General features: G+C 40.7%; 1 protein-coding gene across 1 annotated transcript; it reads left to right on the top strand.

Moving 5' to 3' along the window:
* Window positions 1–517: 517 nt before the first annotated feature.
* On the top strand, window positions 518–16379 carry ALG11 (ALG11 alpha-1,2-mannosyltransferase). The gene is made up of 4 exons (XM_036745028.1): window positions 518–682; window positions 6462–6689; window positions 9570–10501; window positions 12026–16379. Exons 1-4 carry the CDS (start codon window positions 651–653, stop codon window positions 12310–12312), a joined length of 1479 nt encoding a protein of 492 aa, XP_036600923.1. The 5' UTR covers window positions 518–650; the 3' UTR covers window positions 12313–16379.
* The last annotated feature ends 407 nt before the right edge of the window (window positions 16380–16786 follow it).

The following is a 16786-nucleotide window of genomic DNA, read 5'->3' as shown; positions in this document are numbered from 1 at the left end:
AAAAGGGGCTGGGCCGCCTCTGCCTGCAGTGCTTGGAATTCCCAGGGAAAGAGGAGGAGGTGGAGGGGAAGGAGAGGGCGGGAAGCCGAAGTCCCTGCCCTACGGATTCCCAGCCCCATAGAGATCACAGCCCCGGCGGCGGCCGCGGCCTCTGAACTCCCACGCGGGGTCTCAGGGACAGTGATAAGAAGGACGGACTTTGCACCTGGGAGAACGATAAGGAAGCGTCACAGACTGCCATTCGTGCCCGGCGGGTATCACTCACCCTGGGCAAGCTGGGGGGTGGGGGACGGGGAGGTTGTTATGAGGAAGGGAGGGGGCGTGACGGAGGAGGAGCCTGGGGATGGAAACGTTCTAGAGGTCAATTAATCGACCACGCCCTCTTCCTTTCGTCACTAAGACAGGCCCCGCCCCTCCTCTTCGCTCCCCTTCAGACAGGGGGCGGGGAGACAACCCGCTGCCAAGCGTCACCACGATCTCGGAGATACCATTGGATAAGAGCCTGGTTGCGTGGGATGCGTGCGTGCTGCTGCCAAGAACCAATCAGGAAACGCGATGGTCGCTCGACGGGAAGCGCGGAGCCAGCGACACGTCACTGGGAACCAATCCGGAGAGGAGGGGCCGGGAAGCGGTTCCGGGGTCGGTGAAAGATGGCGGTGGGCGACCTGTCCAGGTTTTTGAGGTGAGACTCCCGGGCTGGCTCGTTGGGGGTCCTCCGCCGGGGTCCCGGGCGCTGAGGAGCTCGGCTCCACGGGCTCCTTCGGAGGCCCGTCTGGCCTCGTGACGGGGACAGCGAGCTTGTCTGAGCGTACGCCCCGCCACCGCTTTGGTCACCAATGAATCCACCTCCTTCCCACTTAGAAGCGAGGAAACAGGCCTGCAGAGATGAAGAGACTCGCCCAGCATCACGCGCGCAGCGGGTCGCAAAGTTAGGATTCGAACCCAGATCCCGATTCTCATTCCAGAGCGCTTTGCGTCACACCCCTTGAGCGACGCCGCCCGCGGCTTGCTTAGCTCCCGGCGCTTCACAGAAGCTGATTCTGCGTTCCTTGCGCTGGTTGACAGGCTGCCGCACGGCCTAGTCCGCGAGGATTGTATTCTCACCTTTTCTACTTGAAATCCCTGGTTGGGTTTCCCTCCTTCCCGCACCCGCCGCCGCCCCCAGCACCGCCTCGAGAGTCCACGCATCGTGCCCCCCTCCCGACGCGCCCATCTCGGCTTGGGACCGCTTGGTCTCCTTTCCTCACATCCTCTGCTTCCTCTCCCTTTGACGCCGTTAGAATGGAAGCTCCTTAAGGGCAGGGCCCGGCCTTTGCCTTTCTTTCTGTGCCCCAAGCTGGCAGTGCCAGGCGCCCAGGAGATGCTTGGTAAATGACCGCCCTCATCCAGTGAGAGAACGTGGGTAGCGCTTTGTTCACCTTAAAGGGCTATGGCAGTGCCAGCTGCCGTTATTGCGTTATCATCCTCCTGCCCATTGAGTATGTGCCTACTCCGCAGTTTTTTCAGGAGATGCTTCAGCGTGTTATTTTCAGCAAATCCCTTAACTAGCCTTTTTTCCGTCTCTGTGCATTACTTTATGATTGATGTGTATCTCCAATTCTGTTCATGATGATGCATTTATCCCTCACCAGTTTCAGCAATCTTAATGAATAGCAATTAATTAATTAATAGCAATCTACTGCTGATTTAAAAAAAAAAAGAGGACAAACCAGGCTATTTGAAATATAATGCTACACGAGTTATATATATATATATATATAAATGCAGGAAACTGGGGTCAGTTTAGTTATATGGCAAATAGTGCGAGACTCCGTCCTGTCTCCCAGAGATGTGTAGGGCGTTGTGTGGCACCATTAGGTAATGCTTGTATTGTGGGTGGGAGAGTGTGCTTTAAGTTCCTAGGATCATAGATCATAGATTTAGAGCTGGAGGGGATCTTAGAGTCATAGAGTCAGAGCTGACGTTCAACCCCAACAAGTCCTCTAATTTCAAATTCAGTGCTCTTTCCCCAGCACCAGTATTTACTTTTAAAGGTGATTTCATTATTATTCTCAGATCCTATGATCTCAGACTTAGACCTTGAGGGGATGTTGGAGGTCATCAAGTCTAATCTTTCATTTTAAATACAAATAAACTGAAGCCTATTAAAATTAACTGAGTTAAGTGGCAAGGTTACACAACTAGTACTAAGTATGTCCAATCCTCTGTTCACTTCTTTTACCTAGCTGTTCCTGGATCTGTCAGTTTTTGTTAATTGTCTGTTTTGGCTGAAGGCCATTTGCTGGGTTCTAGACTCTTAAGACAATTTGCAGTTGTCTAAAAAATCCATACATGTAGCAAAGGTCTTCAGCCCCAACAAAATGTGCAGTGAGATTCAGTTCAGTGAAATTTTTCTGTAGATTGAATGACCAGTACGTGTGTTACAGTTACATAGATATATACACACACACACATATATGCTTTTGTGATTAACAAAATGCAGTCTCATAAAAGCATTAACAGAATTCATAGTAGATTTTGTTATTTTTCTGAGCCAACAGATATTAATAATGCCATTATTACTTGGGGTGGATTTTTTTTTAATTCAGAAGGGGGTCACACTCGAAAAGGTTGGTTACCATTGCTCTAAATTATTAAATGTACATCTCTATAAAATGATTATGTCATCTGTAAAATGAGGAAGTTTGTACTCTAGTTTCAGAAATACGGCCTAGTTCAACCCCCTCATTTTACAGATGAGAAAATTGGTCTGAGTTAGCAAGGTGAGTGGTATGAGTACCGTTACTTGGAGAATCAAACAATTCTTAGCTTTGTAAATGATGATTAAATTGGTCTCTTGTGTGAGAAAATGCCTTTATAGAGAGCAAAGAGGTGAAAAGAGTCATATAACAAATTATGTCATATAACAAACCAGAAGTAGAATCCAGAAATTCTGTACAATCCTCCCTCCCATAGAATTCTATTTTGGCATTGAGAGAAGACTTTTGAACTACTGGAATAGTGCTAAACCAAAAGTAAAAGGTTTGGAATGTATAGTAGAATCTTGGGGAATAGTTTACCTACCTAATTGTTTTGGTTAAGTTTCTGTTAAGATTCTATGTATATACATTGATTCATTGTCAGAAATTCACTTCTGATAATATGCAAAGTGAGTAATCCAAGATTGACTAGTTTCCTAATTACATTTCAGCTCTCCCCATCCTCTAAAAAATCTTGACTTGCTATATCCTCAAGCCATCATCCTGTTTCACTATGCTTCTGTTGATTGAAATTACTCTCATCCAGTAAATCTGGTTGGTTTTTTTTAAATTTTTATCCTCCTTGACCTTTTGCAACTTTGGATATCTTTCTCGACCCTTTTCTTCCTTCTTTTAATTTCTGTGACACTGCTTTCTTATTTCTTGCCTATCTCTTGTTCGTAGTCACTTTTCTGTATAGTATAGTAGAGAGCCCTGTAACTGGAAATCAGAACTCCTGGGTGAGAATTTTGGCCCTCACTATCTGTGTGGACTTGTGCAAGTCACCCAACCAATTTGAGGAGACTTCCTTATAAACCATAAATCACTGTATAAATGAGTTTTCTGCCTAAGAATTGGTGACTCTCAAGACTAGTCTCAGCACCCTTTACTTTCTTTGTGCTCTCATCTACTCCCATGGTTCCAATTAACCCAATTGACTCCCAAACCTTTGTCTCCAGTCCCACATTTTATATTATCTTAAAGTATCTCTCCTCCAGTATGTACTGCCAGCCCCTCATATTCCATGTTTAAAATTGAACTCAAAGATTCTTCCCAAAAATGTACCCTCCCCTACATGTATATTTCTGTTAGAAGCCCTGTCTTCTTTATGGTTACCCAGGCTTAAAAATTTGAAATCATCATTGGCACTTTTCTTTGCCCCACTCACTCATATTCATTTAACTGCCAATTCTCCCATGGCAATTTTTATTTAATCTGTCCTTTTCTAGTCACTGCCCTCATTCAGATCCTCTACCACTAGTGTGGAGCAAGTTGATAAAGACTATTTCCTTTGTACCTCTCTATCTGTATTTTTTTTCCATTTTTATTTTCTCTCTTTTTTGATGACTTAACATTTTAAAAACAATTTATTCAGAAGATTCCATATTATGAAAAGATAAGTAGAACTACATAATTGTCTAATTTAATATAGGAATAACTTTAGTGAAGTATAGGTATTGAAAAGTATCTTGCCACTAAACACCCCCCTTCCCAGATGCTATCTTATCCCTTCTGATGACTCTTGAAACCTTACAATCTCCTGCTTCTCCAGCCTCTCTAACTGCACCTTTTGTCTCCCAACATTGGCCCTACATTTTCTTCACAGACTCTTAAGGCAAGTATGCCCCTAAATAATGGAGTAGTTCCCAAAATTTTGTGATGATCCTTTTCTCCCTCATGTTCTCTTCCCCAGCAATCTGATATATTCCCATAGTTATGTTTCCACTTCTGATTTGCCTATTTGAAACTATAAAATATCTTGTCCCACTGGAACTTAACCCTTATATTCTCGTTAAAGTTTATTGTCTTTCTTTACTTGTTCCTGCTCCATGTCTCACTAGTGCCCAGCTTACCAGTGTCTACTATCTGCACTGTGTTCACTGCTGAAGAAGTAAAGTTTAGATAAAATGGTCCCTGCCTTGCAGGAATTTACTTGCATTCTAACAGGGGTAAAGCATATGCGCAAAAACCTGTAATGTAAAATAGCACAAGTGCATAAGAAATGTATGTGTCAAGGATTATGTGCGGTCTGAAACTACAGTGTTATTTTTGACACTTCTCCACCTCTCATATCAAATCAGTTACAAGTCTTGTCAAAACTACTGCCAGTGTCTCCTGAATTCATCCCCTTGTTTGACCCTTTGCCACCTGCATAGACTATTTCAATAGGTCTTTTCCCACCTCGATTTCTCCTCTCCTGTCCATCCTTCACGCTGCTGCCAGATTTATCTGCATGATATTTGTGTCATCCTTCTGTTCAAAACCGTTCAATGACTCCCTTAACTCATGGAGTAAAGTTCATAGGACCGTAAGTTTAGAGCCTGAAAAAACCTTGGAGACAGTTTAGTCCAACCACCTCATTTTATAGGTGAGGAAACTGAGGTCTGGAGAGGTTAAGTGACTTGTCCACAGTAATCACTCAAGTAGTAAGTGACAGAGTCCAGATTTGAGTCTACATTCCCTTGGCTCCAAAGTGAGAGCTCTTCCCATTATATTATATTGCCTTATAGTCCGGCCTAGTGTTTAAGGCCATCCACAATCTGATGCCACCTTCCCAGGTGTATATTTTACTACTGCCCTGTATAGACTCCATGTATCCAAATTCAATTCGACAAGCATTTTAAAAATACTTATATGGAGGACATGGAGTTCCTTAACTCCAGGATGCCCATCCTCCCTACACCCAAACTCCCACCTGTTGAAGACTTAGCACAGAATTTTCCTTCTTAATTCTAACTCAAATCTAGGAAGCCTTCCTTGATCCCTTCCAGTCCGTATTGACGGATCCTCTTCAGACCTACGTAACCCCTGACTTGTACTTGTCTCTTGTGCGCTTACATGTTATTTTGTATTATAGTCATCCCTCTGCTGGACTGTAAGTAAAATCCATTAAAGCAGGGACCATTTATCCAAATTTTGTTTCTCTAGCAGTTAGCACAGTGCACAAAGTAAATACTTAATGATTATTGAATTTAGTGGACTGTTGTAATAGTTCCTAATGGGTTTTCCTGGTTCCTTTCTCACCTGCCCCCCATTATACTCCTTTAACCAGCTATAAAAATGATCTTCCTGAACCATAGGTTGGACCAGATTGTTTGCACACTCAAGAACCTCCATTGCTTCTGCATTCCTCATGGGAAAGAATACAAAACTCCTTACTCTGGCATTTAAGGCCCTTCACCAGGCTGGCTACAAGCTATCTCTCCAACCTTATTTCATCTGCCCTGCTTCCTGCACTATGTGTTCCAGCCAAACTAAAATGTCCCCATCCCTCCCCACCCCCATCTTATCCTGCTTCCATCCATTGCACAAACCATCCCTTATTCCTGGAACACAATCATTTCATACTTTTGCCTGTTGAAATTCTTCTCTATGTTTAAGACTCTGGTACCATCCTATCCATGATGAAGCCTTCCCTGATTTCTCCACCAGAAAGCAATCTTTCCTTGTTCACATTTCTTTTACTTTGTCTAGACCCCCTTTGCCCTATTTAAATTCTACTGTGTGTGTGTGTGTGTGTGTGTGTGTGTGTGTGTGTGTGTGTGAGAGAGAGAGAGAGAGAGAGATTGCCTGTTAGATTATAAATGATTTGAGGTCAGGAACTTTGTCTTTTTCCATCTTTAGATTTCTAGCCCCTGCCATAGTGCCTTGCACGCATTAGGAACTTAACAAATGTTTATTGACTTGAATCCTTAATTTCACCTTTTTCCTTTCTCATTTCAGACTTTTTCACTCCTTTCTCTTTCCTGGGCTGATTATTTGTGGACTTTTATGTTTTTGTTTGATCGCTATTCCTTGGAGCATCAGAGCAATGCTACTGAGAAAGAAAAAATCAGTGTCGGCGTACAGAAATAAAAATCAGATGGTGATTGCATTTTTTCATCCATACTGCAATGCTGGCGGTGGAGGGGAGAGAGTTTTGTGGTGTGCCCTAAGAGCTCTGCAGAAAAAGTAGGTATGCATCTTTCTGAGGCAAGTCTCTTCATTCTAACCTTCCCCCTATTAAAAAGTGTAACCTTCCCTTTTCCCCCACCCAGAAAGTTCTCCTCTGGTACCACCAACTCTCATTTTAGAATTCCCTTGGGGCACTAACTCTAGAGTTCTTACATTCCCCATACCCTTTCATTTCAATTGGTATTGCTGGAAAACATCACCATGTCATGTTGTACTTCATCTAGGGTAACCAAATTGACTGAACTCAGGGAAGATACAATGGTTAGCTTGGAGCTTTGTACTTTTTTGCCTCTTGGACTTATGATTTCATTGTTGAGTGAGTTTCCTGCTTCCTTGTGGTATAGAAACCCCCTCTAGCACTTAGGCCATCCAGCTTCCTTGCAAAGAACAAATTTGGAACTGTTCTGCCATTTACAAATTACCTGCAGGCACTTCAAGATCACCTGTCTTGCCCAGGGACACACAGCCAGTGTAGATCTGAGGTGGGACTTGCTGCTAGGTCTTCCTGGCTCTGAGGCCATCTCTGTTAACTACACAATGCTCCCTTTTAGCAGGCACTTAATAGATGACTGTTGCGTTACTGTGGCCTGTAGGTTAGTGGTAAAGAGATTGAATGATGAAAATTACCTACTCTAGAATCATCATCAACATGAATCAATCTAGTCTATTTCCCATAGGAAATCTATCATTTCCACCAAAAAAGTTAAATTTATGAAGTGTTGTGTGACAATTAGTATATTTAGTTTTTCTTCTAATCCTTGTAAATTCTGTTTCAGAAGGAAGTATTTCAAATATGTTCTGTTAAGTTTTTATAGTGAAGAAATTGCCTACTCAGCCTCATTTCTCTTGTTCTTCAAAGTATAGACTTTATTGAGTCAGCTCTCCTTTCTCTACTTCCCTGCATATATTATCTGTCTGTGCCTTTGTAAGTGCTTAGACCCACACCCCTTTCCCCCCACCCACTCCACATTCTCCACCCCCCTCTTCTAGTGTGTCCAATAAGTCCTAACAATCTGTCAAGGCCTAATTCAGGCTTTCCTTCTTCAGGGAAGTGGCTGACAATTCCAGCCACACTGATCACAGCCTTCTCTCAAATCCAGCAGCAGAAATAGTAATATCAATCAGTAAGCATTTATTAAGTACCTACTATGTGCCAGGTACTGTGCTAAGTGCTGGGGATACATATATGAAAAAAGAAAGACAGTCCTTGCCCTCCCTCAAGGAGCCTACAATCTAATGAGGGAAGACAGTGAACAAAAGGAAGCAGGTGGGATGGGGGGAGGGGAAGGAGGAGAAGTACCCCAAGATGGGGCATGGTGGAGAAATTAGTCTGGAGTACTAACGGAGGACTGCCAGATGAGAAATGAGATGTCTGAGCTGAGCTCCTTAAATGGAGGGGTGGAGTTCTTGGCCCTACCAATTAGAGCCTGAGGGTGCTGGTGGAGTGCCCAGGCTGATGAGCCCTTACAGGCTGATGAGATCATCCTGTCAGAAAAGCCCAAAGTAGTCCAGCCGGATAAGAAATGAGGAAATAACATAGTTTAACATGGAATTGACCTCTAGTTGTTGAGCTTTTCTCCCCAAGTGGCAAACTCCTTGAGCAATAGACATCATGTTTTATCTGTGTTTTGGACTTATTTCTGAAAGACAATTATGAACAGCCAAAACATCAAATGTCACTATGGTATTCTTTTGTGGAAAAGAATGGCAAAAAATATTTAATAGGCAGGAACAATAAACTGAATATGAGTCCTATACCGATATTCAAAAATCCAACTACATAGTATAAAATGAAGGTGGTATAGCCAGGTATGGGTAAGAAGGACCTGGGTGTTTTTGGTGGACTACAAGCCCAAGTCAGTAATTGATATGTTGGCCAAAAAAGTTAGTACAATTTTGCATACAAAGTTTGCATTAATAGGAGGAGGAAGTGGGGGCATTCTGCTAGAGTTCTGTTGTACTCTACCCTGATGGGGCCACATCTGGAATATTATGTGCAATGCAGGCTACACATTTTAGAATAAACATAAACTGGGGCATGTTCAGATGAAAGCAACTGGATGGTGATGGAAATAGATTATTTCACATAAGGATTGGTTGGAAGAGAATACTTGGTGGATGGAAGAAGGAACAGGAGACATGCAGGCTATCTTCAAGGATTCTAAAAGCTGTAGAAATTAGACTTACACTGTTTTGGCCTAGAAGGCAGAACTAGGAGAAGTCTGTGGAAGTTAGAAGCAGATTTAGCTCCAAGTGAGGAAAAATTTCTTAAAAATTAAGTTTCCCTAAAACAGAATGGGCTGTCTCAGGAGAAAATATATTATTTCTAGAGGACTAGAAGCAGAGTCTTGATAACCATTTGCAATGATGATGTAGAATGCATTCTCCTGCTTCAGATATAGGTGAGACTGAACACCTGGGATCCTTTCCAATTCTAAGATTCTATGGCTCTATAACAATTCCACCTAATTACACAAGTTAGGCCCTGAGCAAAATGAAAGTTTTTAGTGTTTTAAAAAGCAAACATTTCTGTAATAAGTGGGGCACTTAGTATCCATTATTTGCAAAGTTCGGTGCTTGAGAAATACAAAGAAATCATTCTGTAGTTTTTAATTAAGAATTCATGGCCTATTTATGAATATCCTATAGATATTACATGAAATGACAGTATTTACAAAAAAAAATTTAAGTGCTGTGAAAACTTTGATCAAGAGCCATAGGATAGAGGAGGAAGCTAAATATAGTGCCACCAGTAATATTAGACAATTTATAAAACCCTGAAGACCATTAAGTAGCCTAAAAAGAACCTCTTATATGATTGAATGACAAAAATTTCCCATAACATTTGCCAGTTTTCAATTCAGTGATTTTTTTTAGGTATCATGAAGCAACTTACATTGTTTATACTGGTGATGAGGATGTCACTGGTGAACAAATCCTAGATAATGCTTTTAGAAGATTCAACATCAAATTAGTCCATCCAGTGAAGTTTGTGTTTTTAAGAAAACGCTACCTTGTGGAAGCATCACTCTATCCTCACTTTACATTGCTGGGCCAGAGCTTCGGGTCCCTTTTTCTTGGCTGGGAAGCTCTTTGGAACTGTGTGCCTGATGTTTACATCGATTCCATGGGTTATGCTTTCACACTACCACTGTTTAAATATTTAGGAGGCTGCAAAGTTGGATGTTATGTCCACTATCCCACCATCAGTACCGATATGCTCTCTATTGTGAGAAATCAAAATGCTTCGTTTAACAATGCAACCTTTATTACAAGAAATTATTTACTCAGCACATTGAAGCTCTTCTACTATTATTTATTTGCTATGATTTATGGATTGGTTGGATCTTGCAGTGATGTAGTCATGGTCAATTCTTCCTGGACTCTAAACCATATTCTATCCCTCTGGAAGGTGCAAAGTTGTTGTAGCATTGTTTATCCCCCTTGTGATGTGAAGACATTCCTGGACATTCCGTTACATGAAGAGCAGATGGCCTCGGAAGCTATAGTGGTGTCTGTTGGCCAATTCAGGCCTGAAAAGAACCACCCTTTGCAGATCAGAGCTTTTGCAAAGTTGCTGGAAAAGATGGCTACAGAGCATCCTTCTTCACTTAAACTCATCCTAATTGGAGGTTGTCGTAACAGAGATGATGAACATAGGGTAAATCAACTTAAAAAGCTTTGTGAAGACCTAGGAGTTCAGGAAAATGTGGAGTTCCAAATCAATATTCCATTTGAAGATGTCAAATATTACTTGTCAAGAGCAATGATTGGCCTTCACACTATGTGGAATGAGCATTTTGGGATTGGTAAGTTTTGTCTTTAACTTCAAAGACCTTTCTTGGTACTTTAATAGCCACTTTTTAAGTTCTGGTTAACAATAGATTGGAGCTTTGCTCTCACACAGCCCTCAAGACTGTTCTAAAAAGATGTGGCTACTTACAGTGAGCTCCTTTGGCTACCTCACTTATCTTACATTTCCCTTACTTGGTATGCTTCTCAACCTAAACCAGGGGATCTTAACCTATTGGGTATCATGAAATCAATTCTATTAAAATAAAAGTTTAGGTACCCCAGGTTAAAAACTCTTGACCTACACTGTTTTATGAATTCTGAGATAGACTTGCCTCATACTGAACCTGCTCCCTCTTTTAGTTTAGGGCTCTAATTTATTTCATATTTGTGTACTACCTGTCACTGAAATCATGTAAAAGAAAAGAATTTCCTAATCCATTTAGTGTAGCATTGCTGTTATATGCCAAATAAGCCATGAGTTTATACACCTAAGAAAGATCCCATCAGAGACTGCTGAGGAGAATAGGGATCACTAAGCAAACCAAAACTCCGTTACTATTCCTAATATATAGCTGTAAACAGCAACCACACTGGCACACCCAGGATGGCTGCTAGCACAGGTTAGATCTGCCTTACTAGGTAAGACTGCTCAGGGGAAAAGTCAGCACCCTGAACTTCAGAGAAAATCACAAACAGAAAAAATAGCACAAATCAACAGACAGGGCTTCTTACTGTCTGAGAAATTAGCCCAGATTAACAGACAGATCCAACTGTCTGACCAAAGACATAGTTACCAGAGAGAGAAGCACCAACATCTGGGTTTGGGGGTAGGGGGCAGGGCTGGCTCCTTAATGGCTACCCAGAAACTCCTCAGGCCAAATCACAGGAACATTCTTCCAATGAGTGAGCCCCGAAACAAAACCTTATCTCAAAGTATATATACCCTTCAGAGAGTATCACAACCCTTGTGACTTCCTAGGCACAAGCCTCACCCTAAGGCAAGTCCCTCCCCCAATGGGCTCCACCGTGAGGCCTATTAATGGGGGAGAAAGATCTTCCTGACCCATTAACATTACAATAGTTATGTCTTTTTTTTTTCCTTTTATTGTCTCTATTTACTACTCTTACCTCTCTGCTGCTTTTTTCTTCTACTATACTATTTTTCTTACAACAAAATTCTGTTTTGCTTTTTTCATTTGCTGACTGTTTTTCTTCCAGAGTATTCTGTTATTTTTGTTCCTGGTTTGTTTGTTTTTTTTGAGAAACCATGACTTAGCATTAAAGATCAGCACTAGAAAGTGTTTTTTAAAACTAAAGTGTTTTTTTCATTTTACTTTTTTAACATCTTATACAAAAGCTATTTTATATATGCACAAATACTAACCAGTACTTAACTCAGTTCCTCACCAACTTCTAAACTTGGAGAACTGAATTCATAAATGGTCTCTTGTGACCTCTGTTTTAGTGGCATATATGGAAAATTAAAATATGATACCTTTGGTAATGATTTTCCTTGCTGGTTCTTGTGTATTCTCTAGGAGTTGTGGAATGCATGGCTGCTGGGACAGTTATTCTGGCTCACAATTCAGGAGGCCCCAAGCTCGATATTGTTGTACCTTATGAAGGCAACAGAACCGGATTCCTGGCAGAAAGTGAAGAAGAGTATGCCGAAACTATGGCTCATATTCTTTCTATGTCTCCCGAAAAGAGGCTTCAAATAAGGAAGAATGCTCGTCAGTCTGTAAGCAGATTTTCTGATCAAGAATTCGAAGTGACATTCCTAGCATCTGTGGAGAAGTTATGTTCTCTAACTAAACATCATTAAATGCCTTTAAATGTAAATATTTTTCTAAACTTTCATTCCCTATCTTAATAAAGTCACCCCAAGCAAGTCCTCAAGTATGTTTACTGCCATGGATATTTATTTGAGTTTGTGAAGAAAAGGAAATTTATCTAAAGTACACATCTTTTGTTTAAAATGAACTGTCTTATGAGAAAAAAATCTAAATTTTTGGCTTAGTTTATGGCCAGAAATTTTATAGTTTCCTTTGAAAAAATGTTTCAAAAAGGTACTAAGAAGAAATATTTCATTAGCTAAAATTCTGCAGTTTTGGTGTAATGAGCATTTAACATATTTTCCAATTCACCATCATTGTACACACACACACACACACACACACACACACACCACACACACACGATTTAGAGAGAGAGTTTGACTTCCTAATTCTTGACCAGTGATTTGTGTAATTATAGAATTTGAGTTGGAAGGAACCCTTCTAGCCTCCCTTAAAAAAAATGCTCTACAACAGTGGTATAAAATTTAGATAGAAATGGATCCCTAGAGCTGTATATTGACTTAGAAAACTACAAATTAATATTATCTACCTCAAATTGCACATTTCCCAATTAAATTTTAATCTGGGTCCTGCCACTTGCAGAGGAGTTTGACACTTCTGCTGTACAATATACTCCAGTGATTGTCCAGGCTCCACTTAAAGACCAGTGAGAAGAACCCATGGCAGTCCATTCATTCTACCTCTGGAGATCTCCAATGGTGAGGGACATTTCCAGATTCAAGCCAAAATTGCCTCTTTGTAGCTTCCAGCCATTACTCCTGCTTTTCTTGTCCCTCTCCTATAAGATAGCCTTTAATGTCCTTGAATGTGGCTCTCATCCTGCCTCTAGTCTTCTCTTCTCCAGGTTAAACATCTCCAGTATCTTCAGCTGCTCCTTTATGACATGTACTTGAGATCTTGCCCATCTTGGCTGCCTTCCTCTACATGGGGCTTCTTCACCTTTTTAGTGTCCTGGACCCCTCTGGCAGTCTAGTGAAGCTCATGGACTCAGAATCATGTTTTTAAGTGTGTAAAATACAGGACAGAGAATGATGAAGGAAATTGATTATATTGAAATACAGTCATCAATTTCATGGACCCCGGGTCAAGAACCAGATACTCTATGTAAACTCCAACTTATCAGTGCCTTCTAAAACTAAGGTTCTGAGAACTGAACGCTGAAGAATGTGTTCCAACCAGGGCAGAGTAAAAGAGGGAAGGGAAGGGAGTAAGCATTTATTACATGTGTGTTCAGTGCTTCACATATATTGATCTTATTTGATCCTCACAACAATTCTAGGAAGTAGGTGCCAGAAGTGGTGACTTTCCCAGGATCACACAAGTAGTAAGAGGTGCCCGAGGTGGATTTGAACTTGGGTCTGTCACCTTATTCCTGGAAGTTTTGCTTCTCTTAATGTAGGCCAGCCATCACATCACACTTCAGATTCATGTTTTGCTCTCAGCCCACTAAAACACAGATCTTTTTGAGACAAACTGTTTCTAATCATACACCACTCCCATTCACTCTCTCTGAAGTTGGTCTTTTGAACCCATGTGCAACATAAGACTTCACATTCTTCCCTATTGAATTTCATCTGATTAGATTCATCCCAATCCTCTACCCTGTTAAGATGTTGAACAGCAGAGCTAACTGCTGGTCCCTGGGATGCTCCGCTAGCAAGCTGCCAAGATGACATTGAATCATTAGCAACTACTCTCTGAATCAGGCCATTCAACATAATCCTTTTTACTCCCTAGGAATCTCCCAAGAAGCCACTTTCTTGATGAACAGCAGATGATGTCCTCCAGGAGCCCTGGAGCTCCAGCCTCAGAGACCCTGCTGCCTTGTTTGGCAAGTGCCTCACTGGGCCCACTTCTTTCTGGCAGGCTACTGCCAAGCTTCATGTTAATCCCTACTCCCCCAGAAATGCCACTGCATTTCCCTCTCTCCAGCTCTGGAATCATAAATTAATACTGTTGTTGCCCCTGAAAAGATCAGCTAATGGGGACAAAATGAGCAGAGGACCTTAGGTTCTAGTTCTATTATCTCTGTGATCTTTTTAGAACTGAGGTTTCTCATTTGAATGAAAGGGCCAGTCTAAATAATCACCAGTGTCTCTTCCAACTCTAGACTAATTATTCTACCTTTTCTAAGTTTGCGTATTGTCTCCAAAAAAGTCTCAAAAGTTATCTTCGCTGTGTTAAACACTGGGTTTTTCATACCCCTTTGCCAGTTTGCAATTCTGCCCCCAAAGCATAATGCAAGTCCTTTGGGCTCTAAGGTGATGCCAAGACCTACAGCAATGACTGAAGTCCAGCAGACTCTCCCTTGGATTTCAGAAGGTGACCAAGCTAGAAAGGTTTACAGCAGCACAGTATACTGTACAACACCCCACACCACCATCTGACACCGTAGAAGGTAGGATACAGGTTAAAAAATGTTAAGAAGGCTAGACTTCAAGGTGGAGGTGGCAACTATCATGCTAGGAAGCAGTTGTGGCTAGCAAAAGACGGTCAGATCAGCAGAGGACTAGATGGAAGAGGAAGTGTAAAGTAGGAAAAAATCAAGGATGATACATATATACATATATATATATAAAGAGAGAGTAGTTGATGTTAAGATCACAGAGATGATAAAGGGAAAACCTGGAACTAGATCCCAGGGTCTTTGGACTCATACAGTGCTTATCTTAACCTATTAGCTATTTTTTAATCATTGTTTGCCTCTTTAGCTTAACCAGGGATGAAAGCAGGAAGGAAGGGAGTAGCCTCCTAGAATTTGGAAAAAAAAACTGTATAAAACAAAAAGGAAATCAATTCTTTCATATAGCATAAAAGTAATTTACCAAGAAAATGTGTATGCCTGCCTCCAGTGAGTTTCTTTAAACATTATAAAATAAATTGTCATAAATGCTGATATTCAAAGTACCTAACATCATATTCTAGTTATGTCTTTACAGGGGATGGAAGGCCCTGTGACTTTATCAGCTTCTCTAAATTTTCTATGTGAACAACCTAAGTAGATGACATTTGTGCATTTAATTTTTTTTACTTCATTCATGTTATTTTATTAGTTAACTTCATTTTCACTTTCATGTTGGCAATCTTGTACATTTGTAGCTATGCACAGTAGAGAAAAAAGAGGCACAATACATGGAAGTTTGTGGAGTGGTTGGTACTTTACCAAGTATTACACTGGTCTTTTTCATCTTCCCATTGAAGAGTCAAGCACATTTTCATTATTTACCTTTAAAACTCAAGTTTTGTTTTGCAATTCGGTCCCCAAGCATAATGGAAGTCCTTTGGACTCTAAGGTAATGTCAAAGCCTCACCGGGCTCACTGTCTTCCAACAGCAAGGAATAAAGTCCCAACAACCTCTCCCTTGGTTTTCAGAAGGTGGCTGAGGTAGAGAGGTTTACAGCAGTATATAGTATGCAGTACAATGCCCTCACACCACCATTTGACACAAGATAAAAGTAAGATTCAGGTTTAAAAATGTTCTAAGAATTTTATTTGCTGTACAGTATTTATAGTATTGTGGATTTCATGTGTTGTGAAAAGTGAATATTGTCAGAAATCAATGCTTTTTTTTAAATTTAGATGTTAGCACAAAAGGTCTCAATTCTAGGAAATTACTAGTGAGAAAAAATGTTTAGTGTGCTACCAATTTTATTTTGTGTACTACATTTTATGCTTATTTCATGGTTATTGTATGAGGGAAAATGCATATTATCAGAATTAATGTTTTGTTATGAAGAATTGTATGCAGAAAAGTGTATTTTCAGCAATCTATAGCTCTTATTTCTAAATGTGAATAACAAAGTAAGTCAACTTTGTTCTTTGTGCAGTTGTTTTCTGCAGCTTCTGCCTCTAAAGGTACTTTTAGAAGTTGATTTTCACCTTTATAACTGTATCATTATATAGCGATCACAACTAGTGGCATATTTGCCTCTCCCCCTCCCTACATATCCTAAAAGTATTACAAATATCTATAATAACTTATTTAAAAGAATTCCAAGATCAAGAAATCAAATAAAGGCATGATATTTTTTTACTAAGGATTTGTGGTTCTTCAATTGTGTCCAAATCTTCGTGGTCCTATATAGGGCTTTCTTGGCAAAGATACTGGAGTGGTTTGCCATTTTCTTTTCCAATGGATTAAGGCAATCAGAGGTTAAATCATTAGCCCAGGGTTTCAGAGTTGAGTCTCTGAGGCAAGATTTGAATTCAGGTCTTCCTGACTCCACACCAAGCACTCTCTCCACCCAGCTACCCAGCTGTCTCCTATTTATAAAGGATAGGGCAAAATAAATTTGCCAATTAATAATTTGCAGAGTCCAATGCAAGATATACCATTTTAATCTGGCATATATGTAAAGAATATAATAAGATAAAAGTTACAGTATGGCTGCTTATGCTTTTCAGAGTATGTGCATTTAATTATGTAAGTATGCCCTAGG

The sequence above is a fragment of the Trichosurus vulpecula genome, chromosome 2 (genome assembly GCF_011100635.1).
Source record: "Trichosurus vulpecula isolate mTriVul1 chromosome 2, mTriVul1.pri, whole genome shotgun sequence".
NCBI classification, from domain to species: domain Eukaryota; kingdom Metazoa; phylum Chordata; class Mammalia; order Diprotodontia; family Phalangeridae; genus Trichosurus; species Trichosurus vulpecula.
This window is presented reverse-complemented; position numbering and strand designations above follow the sequence as displayed.